This window comes from Oryctolagus cuniculus, chromosome 1 (genome assembly GCF_051225735.1).
Source record: "Oryctolagus cuniculus isolate XC-2025 breed Fujian yellow rabbit chromosome 1, ASM5122573v1, whole genome shotgun sequence".
NCBI lineage: Eukaryota > Metazoa > Chordata > Mammalia > Lagomorpha > Leporidae > Oryctolagus > Oryctolagus cuniculus.
Genome location: NC_142867.1, coordinates 148549273 through 148566654, shown reverse-complemented (window position 1 = coordinate 148566654; position 17382 = coordinate 148549273). Strand labels below are relative to the sequence as shown.

General features: G+C 46.8%; 2 protein-coding genes across 21 annotated transcripts in view; one reads left to right on the top strand and one right to left on the bottom strand.

Annotated features, from left to right (window-relative positions):
* The window catches only part of TLE1 (TLE family member 1, transcriptional corepressor), a 96484-nt gene extending 83584 nt beyond the window's left edge, over positions 1-12900 (bottom strand). For all 16 annotated transcript variants that reach the window (XM_051846743.3, XM_051846752.3, XM_051846777.3 and 13 more), the window contains exons 1-4: positions 12526-12900; positions 11622-11722; positions 10206-10269; positions 10052-10096 (exon numbers count right to left, since the gene is read on the bottom strand). In XM_051846743.3, the coding sequence (XP_051702703.1) occupies positions 10052-10096; positions 10206-10269; positions 11622-11722; positions 12526-12549 (234 nt within the window). In that variant the 5' untranslated portion in view covers positions 12550-12900. The remainder of the gene's footprint in view (positions 1-10051; positions 10097-10205; positions 10270-11621; positions 11723-12525) is intronic.
* Positions 12901-13959: 1059 nt separating this feature from the next.
* The window catches only part of LOC100355171 (uncharacterized), a 90473-nt gene continuing 87050 nt past the window's right edge, over positions 13960-17382 (top strand). For 2 of the 5 annotated variants that reach the window (XR_016223208.1, XR_016223209.1), the window contains exon 1: positions 14021-14254. Coding sequence is in view for 2 of the 5 variants with exons in the window: in XM_070050413.2 (XP_069906514.2) it covers positions 14027-14254 (228 nt within the window). In the remaining 3 variants the exon portion in view is untranslated. Of the gene's footprint in view, positions 14255-17382 lie in introns of all 5 variants that reach the window. The other 3 variants (XM_070050413.2, XM_089316232.1, XR_011379418.2) reach the window with 3 other exon arrangements.

Below are 17382 nucleotides of genomic sequence, written 5' to 3'. Positions count from 1 at the left end.
AGACTGCCAATAGGGGCCTTACATTAAAAAAAAAAGTTTTAAAAATTTTCCTTTGAGCCTAAAGATAAACGCTTATGATCTCAGAAGGAAACAAAGGGCTTTGTAATTGGTGGGGGGTTGGGATGGAAAGTGAATTAATTCAGGCACACGGAGGAAGGAAGCTGGCCTTGGCAAAACAACATGGAAGTAAAAATGGAGCATGGCCTACAAGTCCAACAGCAAGGGTATTTTTAAAGGGACCACTAACAGATTTAGGTAGCAATTATCTCTCCAAGTGCCCCCATGCCAAAAACCAACATACAGTTCCTCTGACAGTAACTCAGATACTTCTGACTTCTACACTGTTGGGTAGGTGGGAATGCCATCCTCTAACCCTCATTGCCTGCTCTCTCTTTTTTAAGGAGAAGTCATTAATATCCACACAAAGGAAGGCTGGGAGGGCATACAGGGTGCACATGCTATAACTACTCAAAGTTCCAAAAAAGCTTACTCTACATTAACAGACCCAGAAAGCTGACTTTTGAAAGCGAAAGAGCTGCAAACCACACATGTGAGATGGGAGCAGGCACCTGTGGCTGCTGGCTGCACCAGGACAGGATGCCCTTCCTCCCACCCTGTGGCCCATCCTTTATTCTCTGGGCCAAGATGCAGATCGATGTTAAGGCCCCCTTTCCTAAACTGAAAGCGACCTTTTTTATTTTCACTCACTAATCCATAGAAGCCTTTCAAATGGCACAAATAAAGGCGGCTGCATTTTGTTCTCTAAATCAATTTTCTCCCTAGCCATCAACTAGATGTTCCCGCACAGGGAAAGAACAGCCCTTCCCTTCTAATTCAAAAATCCATACTGCCATTGCCCTTGCAAACTGCTAAACAAGCAGTATCGGCAAGTCACTTGTGTTCTGTAATATATTTACTGCAAATCCCAATGGCTTGTCTCCTAATGCAGTTTTCTATTGTGTCTGTGCTTGTCAATACACTGGCTGGTCGGCGAACCTGTAAGCGGCTGTGACTGGCTGTTTGCTCAAGGCATCAAGAAGGTGCTGAGAAGGAACAGAGGCTGTGCCCACCTGGAAGCCTCAGCCCTGAGCCCTCATACACTGGGGGGCCTCACAGACAGTCTGTGTTCTGGCACGTAACACCCTCCACTGAAATTCTCCACCAGCAGAGTATCCACGTATAGAAAAGTTCAAAAATCAGAGTACTTTCCCCAAATCAGCTTCCCTACTACCCATCAACATGAAAGTGATTTCACCCAAGCAGATACACCAGCTACATCTTGCAGGTGCATTACAGTGAAAGCGCCAAAGGAAGGAAAGAAAGAAAGGCTTGGCAGGAGGAGTCCAGTTTTCCCTTGTTGGTGTAAATCTCATTATCAGGAGACCGTTGAAAAAGAAAGCACTTTAGCACCATATAAAGATGGGTCACCTAATACACCTATGCCAAAAACACAAAGGGCAAGTCTAGCAGGAAAATTTTATGAAAATCCATTAAGACAGAATTCTCAAAATGTATGTGGAAATTCCTCTTTCACTGATATCCTAGAAGGAAGCTGGGAGATAAATTTAAGTCCTGATCCTCTAATAAGCCTTTTCAGACTCTCCAGACTTTTTATTAGAAAAGACTGGGGTTTGGAGGGGTGGGGTGTGAGTGCAGTGGGGTCTAAGTAAGATACATGACAGGCAGATATTCTGAAACGCTAACTTATAGCCTTCAGGTAATAATATAGATGGCCTGGGTATTAACTATGTATTTCTCTCTTCTTTTGTATATATGAAATTTTTCACAATAAAATGTGTGGGAGGTAAGGGCAACCACATAAAATGTTAACCAAGGGTGGGTCTAATGGTTAAGAAGCCAGTTAGGATGTCCACATCCCATAGCACAGTCCCTCGGGTGGATTCCCTGGCCCTGGCTCCTGAATCCAGCTTCCTGCTAATACAGACTCCAGGAGACAACTGTGATGGCTCAAGTAGCCAGGTTCCTGCCACTCACATGAGACACCTGGATTGAGTACTCGGTTCCCGGCTTCAGCCCAGAGCAGCCCAGCCCAGCCCAGCCCTGGCCATTGTGGGCATTTGGGGAATGAGCCAGCAAACAGGAGCTTTGTTTCTTTCTCTGTTTTTCAAATATTAAAAAAAAGTAAGCAAATAATAAAGTTACACTAGCAAAGTCAAGTTGAATGTCTTGAGAGATGTTTGTAATATAACTTATCTATGACTCTACTGACAGCCGTGGTAATCCTTAAGCAATAGGCAATGGTTCTACAGACAGAAAGATGTGCACACACTGAATTCACACTGAAGCCCAGGCCACCAGCCATGTGCTAGTTTCTCTCTCTTCTTTTTTAGTACAAACCTAAATATATTACCCTAATTAGTCTCCTCATTAAGAAGCCTTAGTGGATATTCCAAGTGTAAATCACTTTTCCAAATAAAAACAACTGAGCAGAAGTGGTTAGATAAGGTTATTAGAATTGAACAGATTTCATTTTTAATTTTAGCATAAGCACCCATACTGGTACTAAGTTTTTTATATGGTTCCTGTGAGCTTGTTGAAGGATCTTGACATGTACAAAAACAGCCAAAATTGCTGGGCAAAATTATTTGTGTGTTAAAATGAGTACATCCTATTTTTTTTTTCTTTTTGGCAAAGTAGCTTTCACCTGATTTTCAAATGTTCAGGATCCCAGATGGTACCAACTACTGGTCTACATAGGACTATTTGAAACATACCACAAGTGCCTAATCCACATGACCTATTGGGAAGAGTACATGCAAGGCTCACACGCAAGTGTCAAGTTAACTGCAACCTAGTGATAGTAATATAAGAGGCACTGGAGAAACATTATTACAGAACACAGAGCAAAGTCAGTGATGTGACAGCTGTGGTTGGAGCAGTGGCAGAAGGCCTTGAAGTAAACAGGCGATGTTATTTGAACTGGACCTTGAAGGGGAATGAGGAAGGCCATGCAGAGTTTGACAAAGGGGCTTGGACACTTTATATGGAAAACAGGAAAACACAAAACATACTTTCAGCACAAAGCAGCTGCCCATTTGGCTGGATTAAAGAACTGCAGGGAAGAGAAAGGTGCAGTGGCCAAGAAAAACTGGAGAGGAAAGGCCTCAAGTCAGACACAGAAAGCTGTGAGTGAAGGCAAAGAGACTGTGCAGAGTGGGAAGTCACAACTAAAAAGAGGCTCCAAGACCCACCCTCCTGAAGATGCTCCTTTTCCTGGGCCCCAGTTCCAAATGGGCTGACGGGTCTGAAATGTAGGTTAGTGGCAATGGAAGTAGAGTGAGTATGCCCCAGGGGACAAGCAGGACAAGCCAGGGGACAGCACTGAGAACATGAGCACTTTCATTCTAACCCTTCTGTTCAAAACGTCCAATCGATGTAAACGTATGCAGTAGCTTAGTATAGCAATGTATGTACACAACTTGTAATTCGTTAAGTCAACAACTCTGGTCACTTGTCTCGAACTTTTTCCTGACAGGTTACACAAAATACCACAGATCAGTGACCTAGTTGGGTCAGTAATGACACAAATACTAAGCCCCATTTAAAACTGAACGCACTGTGTCAGTGGTCTAGCAAATTGCACGATTTGGATGTGCAAGTTCAAATGCACTGACATTCTCAAAGACTAACTTCACCTCCATCTAATAGATAAGGAGTATCTATTAGAACAACCAGAACGAATCTAAGGGATGTTCATCAGGTTAAATATTTCACTCTATCATCCTCAGTGCACACAATGGTACATACCTGCACACTTAGTTTTTCTCAATTTGGCAAATTAAAAAAAAAAAAATCAACTGAACTGATAGAATGCTCAGAATTCGTCTCATATACCAAAATAACCTATATCCTATAGTTTTTCTGCTAACATAAGTTGTGGCCAAAGACTGAATGACTGACTAAGTAGAAAACAATACTGCAAAGAAAATTTTCAAAGATAAGTATTTTTGTACCCAATGCTAAGAGCTGCATGGGAAGATAAGAAACAAAATTATGCTCAGTTATCACTCTACAATGTACTTCAAAGAAAGCAAGCACAACGAAACTACAAATTTAAATGTTAAATAATGAAACATATAATTATGCTAACTCAGGTTATTTGATAAAACCACATATCAACATTTCAGAAACACTGAGGTGACTGTGTGATCTATAAAATACGTATTTGCAAACAACTGCAAAACAACTAAGAAGTTTTATAAAAGTGAATGGCAATACATGAATATCTTAACTTATGTGAAAAGTTCAGTGTAACTTTATTTCATTTTTCAGATCAAATTGTGTCTCGGAAAATAATCAGAAACCCTGCTACCCCTGCCCACAACCACAAGTACCTACTTCCTACCTCCAAACACACATACACAAAGCTCCACCAAAAATACCTTCACAAAACAATCCTATGACACACTTATTACAGTAGAACTCACCAACCTCATCAGTGAGGGCTATTTTAAAGCTAAAAATGCCTAATCTTGTCAAATAAACCAACTGAGGAAAAAAAAAAAACACCTCTCTAGAATTTAAAGACATTATTATACTGAAGATACCAACTGTGAGAATTTCAATTTTAAGAACTCAGAGAAATAGTAATCAATGAGGGCAGGAGAGGAACTGAGCCAGGCAAAGCCTTGGGAACTCCCCAGTTTCCTTCTGGTTAAGTCCACTTCTGGAGACCATAAAGGTTAGACTCACTCCGGGGAAACTCACAATGGTTCTCTGGCCAGTACCTGAACATACCTTTTAGGATGATTTACATAAATATTTATTAAAGGAACAGATTTTCATCCCGTGATTCTTGATAAACACTTTTTGGGAGAACATCTTAAGCCCTCTTGCAAAAGACTCTCCTCAATTCACACACACAAGGTGCTCAGTGCTGAGGGGCAGGAGGGTGAGTCCTGCCCTGCTACTTTAGTCTAAGACCTTCACTTTACAGTGAGGGAAACTGAGGCCAGGAAACCTCAATGAACCAACGTCAGCCAAGACAGAGCTTATGGATGCCTGCCATTCCCAACACACTCTGGAAAGGAAGGCAACAACGCGAGGTGCTCTGACCCTGCACCCCTCAATTCCACCTCCCTAGACCTCATCCTAACCTGGACACACCTATGCTTACAGAAAATTTTGGTCTTTTGTTCTATGTGGATATTTTGGACGGTAACTTTAAAATTTTTTAAATGTTGTTTATCTTAGGTACCAAATTTTCTGACACCTTCCTAAATTTAGTGCCTGTAGTCACACTCACCTTCCCCCAGGGCATGCCCCAGGCAGAAAGCAGCCAGGGCCCCACTGCTGAAGGGTCTGGGAAAGTGACTGGAGAGTAAGGCTCATGTCTGGCCCTGTTTGCTGATTTAAAAAAAAAAAAAAAGAAAGAAAAACACACACACACACAAAAGCTAATCTCACACTTCTGAATCTAGGCTCTAAATACTTACACTTGTAAAGGGTAGGCCTGGCTAACGAAATGAAGTTGGGACCACTCTAATCTCGATGACAGCTACCCTCTTTGTATTACAAGGTTATTAAATACCTGGTAGAGCTTAACTCTAAGTGCCTACACTCCAGCTAATCATTTCTCAGTTTAAAAAAATCTCAAAGTGAGGAACTGGAGACAAAAACATCCATGGCTGGGGCAGGCATTTGGTACAGTGGTCAGGACATTGCTTGGGCCACCCACGTCCCAAACCAGGGTCCTTGTGTTCAAGTCCTGGCTCCACTCTCCACTCCAGCTTCTTGTTAATACACACCCTGGGAAACAGCAGGTCATGGTTCAAATACTTGGGTCCCTTTCATCCACATGAGACCCAGATACAGTTCAGATTCTAGGCTTCAGCCTGGCCCAGCCCCAACTATGGCAGGCATTTGGGAAATCAATCAGCAAATGGAAATTTTCTGTTTCTCTTTTTTCTGTCTCTCTTCTTTCCAAATAAATAAATGAAAATTTAAAAGAAAGAGACTTGAAAAAAGAAATCATGCATGGTTAAAAAACAGGAAGGTAAAACTTCAAGACAAACAGGAAAAGGATCCCATGTGAGGAATTAATCCACAAATGAATCCCCAACAATTCCAATTAAATACTTTTTTGGGGGAGGAGCGCGGGAAGAGCAATAAATAATAACGTATTTTTCTAAGAGAAATTTTAAAGCACACTGCAAAACTGTAAAAGCATTTTCATTCCAAAACTTAACAGAGTCTGAGACATGAGGATTGCTGAAAATATTACATGTGCTCAGAAATTTGAAGCTCTTTCACCTTCTCCATCTCAAAACAAGACTGTAAAATATACCATCACTCCTTTCAGACTCATTTATTTTTAAGTTCAGCCCCCTGTGGCTCCCTAGAGTCCCAGTTCCCCACTCTGCAGGGTGTAGCACAAGGCAGGCACACACTCACTCCATTGCTAGGGTCTCCACATTGTCTCTCTCGTTCTTAAAAGCAGTTTAGTCTGATGACAGCATGGTTCAGTGCAGTACCACCTGCTCCACCCACAGATCTCAGATCACAGAAAATCTTAACTTTTGGAACTATGCACCTAGCTCTGATATATCTTGTATATCACAAGGTCCATCAGCAAAAAGAGAACTGCAGAGACATACAACAAGGTAGTTGTGGGCTACAACACACAGGCCAAATGGAGATTCTGCCAGTGGCCTTGTGTTCCCAACAGCAGAAAGGCAGACACAGGAAGAAGCAGCCTAGGGTCAGGCAACTCCAACTCAAGCCTTAATAGTTGCTTGGTCTTGAGCAAGTCCCAGTCTCTGAACACACATCCAAGCCAAACAGCTACCATCCAATCTGCTTCACAGGACGCCTGCGGAGGTCATGGGAGACAAATCACTATTGAAAGCTGTTAATTGCTGTACAAATTGAAGCTGCCTATGACAATTTACAGCATGGCCTCATCAGTGTGTAGAAGATACATGAATGGCATACGTAAAGTGTATGTGTGCATTTACAGTACATCTTATTCCCAAAAATACCAATCAAGATCACAACAAGCCATACAGTGGAAACCAATGTAAAGATCAAAGCTTTACACACACTGGACACAGCCCTGGAAACAACCAAGACCCACAACAAATTACTATTTATAAAGCACCTTAACTCTGATGGTATTAGAATTGTCTTCATTGGATGAGAATTCCTCCCCTCTCTCTTGTAAAGAGATCTGGAGTGTATGATCTACATGAACAGAGATGGACAAGCAAGGATCCATAAGCTCTCAGGGAAAAAAAAGCCTTAATGCTACAATAAAGATTGAAGTATCTGTTATCATCCCTGTTCTGCTGCCTGCCTTTTCAGTAACAGGCCACAACTGGGCGCAGAGAAAGTAAGGGGAAGGCTTATCAGGAAGTGTTGACACAACATAAACATGGACTGCGGGCACCACACCAAGAAAGGAAACCACAATTATACCGTTCCTGATTTGGATGCACTTCCACTTTAAAACTTCCAGATGGAGTAGTCGGTGGTGAGACGTGACACTGAAATCTCTAAAGCTCATTCCTCCGCCAAACCCGTTGAAAGGTGGAAAGGGAGAGCGGTCGTCACGCTGGAGACAAATCTTAACAGTATTAAAGCTCTCTCTCCACGGAAAGTTTCCCCACCAGTGCGCTTTTTTTTCCGTAACAAAGATGTTGTCAGAAATGACAATTTTTTGTGTCCCCTGATGATGCCTTGCTAGCATTTGGTTATAAGCCATAAAGCAGGAATAATTTCAGCCTGTCAGGAGTCTCGCTAATGCCCAGTTTCCCCCTAGAGAGAATTCCTGTCAAATCTAATGAGAGCTCCAAAGGCCCTCTCCACAATATAATGAGCACTTAGGCCATGCTGGTGATCAGGCGGCAAAAAGCATCAATTTGAGCCTGGCTACACCCTGGGGGCCAGACGTCACCAGTTTTAATAAGAATTATGATTACTCGCTGCACCAAATGCCTCCTCAGAACTTATTATTAATGTGTGACATTCAGAAGGATGTTTTTCAAATGTAAGGCCACTTTAAACTGAATTACAGCACTACTTTGCACACCACTCTAGTTAAGGGTCTGTCAGCATTTACAATATAAACTAAATTTCAGGGGGGCTTACCACCCTACTACTAAGAACACGGTGCCGCTCAGCTTTTCACATTTTTCAAATTACTGAGCCAATTATACACAGTGTATTATTAATGCACACTGGCTCATGGACAGACAGTGTATACCCACAAGTGCTCAGTGCCACAGTGCACAAACTCGTTAGAAAACTATTTTCACACAAGCGGCTTCTGCCCTCTTCACCTCTTCTCTCTACACAATCAAGGAGAGGTCACCCCACCACATAACCCCTAAGAACCCAGAAGAATTGCACACTTCTTTTAGCTCCCCCAATAAATCCAGCACTCTAGCACACAGAACCACACAGGGATGTTGCTCCCCTGGAAAAAAGTCGAGGTTATTAAATCCTTTTCGTTTAAGAAAAACTCAGTCTCGTCTTACATTTCCAGAATATTTGTTACCAAAATATTTTCCCTTTTAAGATAACATTTAAAAAAAAAAATAGCAGGAGGTTAGACCTTGTCTGCCATGTTTATTTGCATAAATCGTTTAAATGACCATGTTAGCTATAGATCTTCTAGTCCATTTACTATCAACAAGTTCAAGTGCCTCAATAAGGCACTGGCCATTGAAACACACACACACACACACACACAAAGGCACAAGCCCAACACAAACCTAAGCTACCAACTTTGCACATCAGAGTAAAAATCAGCATTTTTAAAGGCCGAATTATATTACTAATGAAAGGCTCTGAACTGAACTCTCATTTTCCAAACACAAATCTGAAAACAGATCTAAGGTACAGGATGATAACATTATGAAATCTATGATGAATTAAAAATCAAAGAGTGCAGAGTTACAAAAGCAGAATTCAACTCTGAAACACACTTGCTTAATGAAAGTCTTTGAATATAAGGAAGATCTGAAGGCTGAACTAATCAATTTCTCCACTGTGCCCCAGCCGGTCAGCCATGCTCTTTAATTTAATGAAACAAGGGTTTGAGATGAAATAGCACATATACATCAAGTAAGAACTGTATTGTTGCACTTTGAAATGTGTCCAACTGTGCAACTTCATCTGATGATAATTTTTTAAGAGGCAATCGATTTCTAAAAGACGTATTGTACCAGCGTCTTGATGAAAAAGTGAATGTCAGCATATCTCCAGAATACTTACACCCTGCCATTAATGCTTTCTTTGGCAGACAATGACTACTCAATCGAGGGTCCTTTGGGCTGAGCAATCATTTAGCTTTTCTTCTCTTATGAGGTCCTTAGTGCCTTGTTCCAGCTCAATACTCTTTTTATACACCATTATAGTAGCCATAAGTGTGAATTTTATGGGAACTTGCAAACTCATAGTCATAGCTAGGGCTTTCCAGTCACTAATCTTTTCATGCTTTTAAAACCACTAGGACTGAAGCAATTTCCAACATATGCTGTGGCCACAAAAGGATGCCTTTTTTTTTTAACCTCCAAACCTGCTTCAACTGACAAGTTTTTTAAAAACATGTTTGCTAATAAGCCATTAATCCTGAGTCTCGCTTACACAGCCCAGAAGTACAGAGTACTCTAGTCAATCACTCAGCTTGCTGAACCTGATCACAGAAACCCTTGAACATGCCCTTTCCCCCAAAGGTGCGCACTTCCTTCCAAAGAGCACAAGCGCAGGCACTGTTCTGAATGTTAGCAGTTCTACAGGATCCTGACATCTTTTCAGAGGACAATAAATCTATCCAGGTAGAAAACTAAATTCAGTCTCAATTTCTCTGCTGCCTAAAAATGGCTAATTCACATTTCCAAAACAGCTAGTCCCTGTAAGCACTCTACCCTTGCTGCAGACACTACCACCAACTCACAAGAAAGGCAACCAAGGCCAAAACTGTCATGCAAACTCCCAGGTCCATGACCCACTACTGGGGACTAAGCCAGTATTACAAAATGGTATGAGCTGATTTCTTGTTTCGGCTTAAGATTTATCTAAAGCTTACCTGTTTATGCATTTCAATGTTTAATCCATATGACATTTCATAATACTGTAAAGAGAAGAAAGAACCAGACATTTCATTAACTCACATTTTTTGATGCGAAGAACACATATTTGCTAATATTACATGAAAAAGAACTCCAATCTTTGATACCTACCATCACATAGTGTCTCTGCATTTCTGTCTTTTCACTTGCCAGTTTCTCACATTCCAATTTAAGGCTATGAAAACAAAACAGGCAACTTAATGTAAACATTATGTCACTTGTTTTAACATCTGCCTCACATATTTGCACTTCAAGTAAAAACACAGACCAATTTGGAAAAGCCATAAACTATCTAGGTAAACACCCAAAAGCTTTGTCTCTGTACTTAACAGGAAAAAGGAATGAGGTGAGCAGTACAGAGTATCCCTCAGCCTTTTGCTTCTTCTCTTTGGTGTACACTTGTCAGCTGATCCCTCCTCATGGTCATCTGTGCCCCGTTTCCCGCATCAGAGTCTGTTTCTCTGAACCCCACCAAAATCCAGCCTTTGCACACTTCTGTCCCAGCCTTAGGCCGCACCATCTTTGTCTCCAGGTTTCAAAGTCATACCTGCCAAGTTAGTTCTACAATGGCTGGTCCCTTTCAAAACCGATGGTTTTTAAATTCCTGCCAAAACATGCCAAGCGGGTACTGCCATAAAATGGGCTGAAGTTCTCCCTCATGAGTAAACACGGTATGCACAAGGATGCCTCAAGCCCTAGATACACCACTTATAAGTAGAATAGCGGCCTGATAGAGTAAGAAAATTCACACCCAAATCACCTACCCTCATCTCGAGCAAGAGGAAGCTAAAAATTGCCACTACAGCAATTTCTTAGCTTCAATCAGCCTTAACCTCCCAAGGAGCCAGGGAAAGAAACTAACCTTTCTGAAATACCCACTGTGAACAATCAGTGACTTTACAGATAGCTTTCAGTTATAAATTCCTTGCAGATGGGTATCCTTACATGAAGAAACTGAGGCCGAGATGAACGCTAACTCCACTCAAATCAATCAATTCAGAAGGAAGCCGAAGTGGATGAACTCTCCCCTAACACTCCCCACCTTGTCCCTCTCATCACCAAGGATGGACATAACTAAAAGCCAACTAGCCTCCTTCCCTAATGGACTTTGCCTCAGACAACCCAATTTTCTAGTACGGCAAACAGCGATTTCAACATGGCTTTTGCTTCCCTGAACCCGCACTCCAGGGCTTGAAGGATTGATTGAACCAATGTTTCAGCTCAGCCTGTTGCAAAATAAATACCTGAAGTGCAAATATTGACAGTTCTCATGCAACTCCTAAATACACCAAAAAGGACTCCTTGGAACAGCAGCAAGCCGGCAAGAGGGAAACAATGGGAGGAGGGAGGAGGAGACAGAAGCAGAGCCGGCCCGGGAAGAGCCGGGAAAGGGGGTACCGTGAATGACAGGTCTGAACTGCGACTCCACACGCCACCGCCTGGACGCAAGCACTCAATACAGCCAACGCCACCACCGGGCTGGGCGACCGAGGGGCTAAGGGGCCGCCCGCTCAGCCGGACACGCACCTGTGATACTGCGCCTGCAGGAACTGGAATTCCTCCTTAATCCTGTCCAGGGACTCAGGGATAGTGAACTTGAAGGGTTGGCCTGCAGCCTGGTGCGGCGTCTGGGGGCGATCGGCGATGGGCACCGAGGGACGGGGATGCGGGCGGGCAGACGGATAAAGTCAGGAGAGGCAAGAACGGGTGGGACATAAACAAAAAAGTTAGAGACGGCAGAAAACGGAGACCCAAACTCAAGTCTGAGCTTCACTTTGGGGAGGGGGGAAACGGACCCCCCCACACACTCCCAACCCCCAGCTTCTAAAAAGGCTCGGAAGCTCTTTCGGCCTCCTGGGCAGATCTCGCCAAGTGCTCCCGGGTCAACCCGCCCGAGTAGAGAGGACTGCCTGGCGACCTGGGGGGTGCGGCGTGCGGGGACCAGACCAGAACGTCGTCGTCGTCGCCCCCTCCCCCACGGGGGCGACAATGACCCCGGGGATCGGAGGAGAAAAACAACTCCCTTAAGTCCTCCATTCCCAGAGTCGCCAGGGCCACCTCCGGACGCACCGGAACGGGGGCCGCATTGACATGTAAATAGGCGAGACGAGAAACAAAGGGGGGCCGCCAAACCCGCCTCGGGGAAAAGCGCAGGATGTGGCTGGGGAGAGAAACCCCAGCCTCCCCCAGCGCCCGCGTCCGCCCGGTCTAGACGTCAACTAGGAAGGGGCCCCAGAGGGGAAGGGGGTGGGGTGGGGTGGGGGACTTGAGTTTCAGCTCACTCGCCACCCCACGGAGGGAGGGACCAGGAGCCCCTGGCCTCGCGCCGCCGGGTGCCGGGGGTATACGACAGCCGTCCACCACCCTACTGCACAAGACCGAGTCTCCCAAGCCCCGCGCGCCTGCCCCCACCCACCCGGCCGCGCCTCACCGGGTGCCGGCTCTGCGGGAACATTGCTCTTCTGGCGGCGGCCGCAGCTCTGTTCCCGGGCAACTCAATTCTCCGCTCAATTTCCAACTTTAATCCCGCCGAGGACAATTCAGCCGGGCAGAAGCGGGGAGCGCGCTGGCCACGCACGCAGGCGCGCTCGGCGAGACGCACCGGCCACTCGGCGCCCGCGGCTGCTGCTGCTCCCGCCGGTGCGGGCTCCCGCCCTCAGGGCCACATCTCGGGACGCCCCGGGCCCAGCTGCTCCAAGGACCTGCGCGGCGCCGCCGGCGCCGGGGGGAGAGCGCACAGCGACTGTGCTCCAACCCGCGGGCCTCAGACGCCCGGGGCGGTGAGGTGGAGGCGCGGCGACTCGGGCTGCGCTCCCCTTGGGCGATCCGCGTGCGCGGCGCCCGTCGCGGGCAAACAAATCCAGGCGGGCTGCTTTCCTTCGCTCTTCTCCTGCTCGGTCTCCTCGCAGGGGCGGGCGAGGTGCAGGTGGCGCGGCGCCCCCGGCTCACCTCTCACACACACACACACACACACACAAGGAGCGGCGGCGCTCCGGGCCGACCCCCGCCGGTCCCGGCTGCGCCCCGGAGTCGGGCGCTCTTCGTGGGAGGCAGTAGGGAGCGATCTCAGAGCTGAAGCGGAGGCTCCGAGCCCGGTGGTCCGAAGCCTCAGCCCGGACCGGGCAGCAAGGGATGACGAGGCGGGGAAAGTGCGGAGGGCGCGCCGTGAGGCGGCTCGGCACGCCCCGCGCAACCGGCAATCGGTGTTCTCCGCGGTTGCACAAACCCTCCTGGCCCGACAGAGCTACTCCACGGAGGGCAGTCCCGGAGCCACCCGCTGCTCCTCCAGCCCGGGGCGCATCAGGGCGCCGCAGCCCGTGCGTACTCGCCCCGCACGGCCGCTCCGGACCCTTCTTCTTCGGCCCTCTTCCTTTCCTTCCCCTCGTCTGCCTCTCCGTGAAGGGCGCTCCAGCCCGCTGCAAAGTTCCCTCACGACCCGAGGAACGACATCCACGAGACGGTGGGGAGAAGAGCAGGAGTGCGCTCCGCCGCTCGGCCTCCCGCCCCGGCGGGCAAACTCCGCCGACGAGTCCGAGTAATCCCGGCGGGGCTCGGGTCTCCGCGCGCGGGCCAGCGGAGGTCCGAGCTGAGGGCTCGGGTCTCGCCCGGCCGTGCGAGGGCAGGGGGGGTGGCGCGATCGGTTGCCTCGGGGACGTGGGCACAGGGTACCCGCCGCCGCCGCCGCCGCCGCCGCTGCTCCTACAGCCGCCGCCGCCCGCGCCTCTCGCACCGGTTACATTAACACGCGGTTTCACACTCCGGAGCTAACCAGCGCCGGCCCCGCCCAGCCCCGCGCGGGCGGGGGCCGCGAGCTCGGAGCCGGCGGGGGACGTGGGCCCGGGAGGCTGCCGGGGGAGTAGGGGGGCCCGCATCAACCAATCGCGTTCGCCGCGCCCAACGTGGGGCACTGACGCCACGCCTCCCTCGAGCCTATGGCGGCGCCGCGCCGGACTGGCCGTGCCTCCCGCTCCCCCTGCGCCCTCCCCGCTCGCTTCCATCTCCGCCGTCTCCCCCGTCTCCCCTCCCACCCCCTCCGCCCCTCCTCCGCCAGCCGCGTCCTCCCGGGCTCGGGGAGGAACTGTTCCTGGAGGAGCCGCGGGACTCCAAAAGCAGCCAATGAGAGGCGGCGCGACGCGGAGATTGGCACGAAGGATGGGAAGGTCGGTGGGAAGGAGAGCGGCGGGGCCGGGCTGTCAATCAAAGTAACGTGGGCCCGGCTGGGGAGCGCGCGGGCGCGCGCTGGCGGGAGGGACCCGTGAGCGTGCTGCGGCGGAAGCCGGGGGCTTGAGTTTGCCGAAATCCTGCCACTTGTTCACTTTGCGCTCTAGTGCGAATCTTGTGGGCTCAGTAAAAGTAACTCGGGGGCTCACGGCGTAGTCTCGCCTTGGGGGCGGGAGGGAGGGGTTTTTTTGGTCATGCGAGCAAAATGGTTTTTTGTGTGGTGGCCTCTTGTCTGATGCTGCTCCTTGAAAGCGAGGTCACATTCAGAAATTCCTCAGAGCGTAGTCCTTTCTTGAGCCGCCTCTCCCCGGTGCACAGGAGTGGGCTGTACACTTGGCGGAAAACGCATAAATGAGCAAAGCTTAGTCGGCGTGGGTCTGCCCGCCGCCGGAGCCCCGACTGCGACGCCCGCGGCCACCTCCGCCCTCCCCGTGCGCCCAGCGTGGTGGGATTTGGCCTTTATTGAAGGATTCCGGGCCACTTTGTCGAAAGGTCGGCCTGCCTGCGTTTGGCGGGCGGGATACCTAAGGTGCCGCCGGCGTGAGGGCACGCGCGTCTCGTGCGCTGAGGGGATGGCTTTGCCCGCGGCGCGAAATCCCGGGTTTTGTTTTTTCTCTCAGGAGTCCTCTGGCGGGGGAGAGGGTGGCTGTGGGGGTCTTAGGAGCCGCTCCTCAACCAGACCAGGAATCTTTCCAATTCCTGGAAACAGAGGGACAGACCAGCATCGGGACCTGAAAAACCTGTCGGGCCCAGCCCATCCCGTGGCCTGGGTGCTGCTCGTGGCCGAGCCGTAGACTCTACGGCTAAATGACGTGGCCTGGGCTGTTAGAGGGGCAGCTGGGGATGCAAGGGACTTGGAGCTTTTACAGGAACGAGAGGTGCTCCGTATTTAGTATTGTGAGTCCGCTGTTTTTGTCTTTCTCGAAATACACCACACAGCAGAAGACCTTCAGTACTGCCGCAATGATACCTTTCTGCTTACATATATGTACTTTTCTTTAAAGAACAGTTCAGTGAAACTGTTTCCACGTCATGAGCAGTGAGTGAATAATGCTCTTCTAGCCAAATGATGGTAACGTCTTCCACGAGGCGGGCAAATCACCGACAAGTGTTACTGTTTCCTTGGAACCTAGATATTGGTGTTAGAAACCACGCGTTCCCGTTATTTTACCTTCGAGAAACTTAGGGGAACGAGTTTATTTAAGCACATATACGTTTTATTCAAAGATTTGCTTTTTACAGAGATCTTTTTGTTGAAATATTAAAAGAGTCATTTTAGCTAATACATTTCACTGGCGTTTTTTAAATATGTATGATATTGATTTGTCTATAATTGCATCAATCCCTAATATCAATTATAAATGAAAAATAAAAGAGCTATTTCAGCCAGCCTGTGCAAGGCCATAGTATGCTCTTAAACAAGTTCAGGGTTCTAGCTCTGCAGTTTTCTGAAGCGGAGTTGAGAAAGGGGCTATACTGGTCTTGTTAACATGGAGAATGAAAAGGAAGTCCTGCCTCTCTTTCCTTAGTTAAATGTGGTGATGATGAAAGCAGGCTTGCTCCACGTGTAGGACCTAAAGAAATTATGATTCATGGTCGACTAAACTTTCTCCTTTGGCTTCCTGTGTTTGTGAAATCATCATCTAGTGATTGGGCTATACACGCCAATCTGTGGTCCGTTCAAACCGTAGGACTAGGTGGAAAAATGCTTGGGTGCACGAAGTATGCTTGTGCACATGCAGGGATACCTGGGGTAGCTCTCCCTGGCTTCCCCAAACTTTACCTGGTAGGATGTATCTTGATCAACTGGAGCATACTGCTAATTAACCAGAAAACTTAAAACATAATATTTGGGGACAGGAGTGAACCATTTCTAATGGGTTGTTGCTGAATGTTCTCTGATAAAACTGATCACAGAAAATGTTTCTGCACATTATTTCCCAGTTTGCTATGAATAAAAACTGAAAATTTTCTTTCAACTAGTGCTTCTGTACCAGTAGTTTAGAGCCAGGCCAGGCCTGTGGTTTTCTTATAATGTGTAGTATTAGGAGAAAAGAAAGAGCATAATGGTTTTTGAACCAGACGCCTTTAATTGAGTGCATAGAAGTGGTTGGTTTTCTAAGGCTTCTTTCTCATTCAGAGCATCCTCCTTGAGAGCTGGAGAAGCCTCTGCCCTTTTTCAAGGTCGTATTTTCTCCAGGATTGTCATGCTGTAATAATTATACTACAAAACTCTCATCAAACTGCATTACAAATGATGGTGTTTAAACAATCAAGTAACTTTAATCTTATGTTTTAAATAAATAATATACGTGTAGATTGCCTACAGCATGTTTAAAAGAAAATAGACCTACTCATGAAATCTATAATTTTGGTCTTCTATTTAATGTCTGTTAACCATAATCTTCTTTACCTCTACCAAATTTATACAGCAATGACGTTTTTACATGGAATAATATTAAGGACACTGCTTCCATGGGAAATTGTCTCTTAAAATATGCCCTTTATTATCCTCTGCAAAAGCAGCAAAATATTGTCACACTGTACAGTTTACCTCGATGCATATGTGGGCGTATTTTCATTCATTCGTCGTTACTATCAGATTTTCAACTCATTAACAGCATAAGTAATTACAAAAGCTGGATATTGTATAGTACAAATAGGAAAATTATGAATTCTAGTCATAGAAATTAGGCATCCTTTAAATCTATTATTTGAAATAAATATTTCAGTTATTTGTAGCTTGTTTTTAAAGACCACTTTTGTCATTTTCTCTTCCTTTTGACTGAGTTATTGCTTGTACTTCTTTTTTCTCTTGACTTTTTTAATTGAAAGTTTTTCTTAAAGCTAAGAATAGAGTGTCCAGAAGACATCTTCCTAGCATTGCTTGGTAACCTTTTTCTTGCCCACCCCACTACCATAGAAATAAATAGGATGGGCAGGCATGGATGTGGAGGGGAGAAGGCAGACAAGGAAAAACAATCAGTAGCAGATCCATGAGGCAGTAAAACCTCAAATAAAATCACATCCAAAGAATCTCTTGTGGTTTCACACAATATGGTAAAAT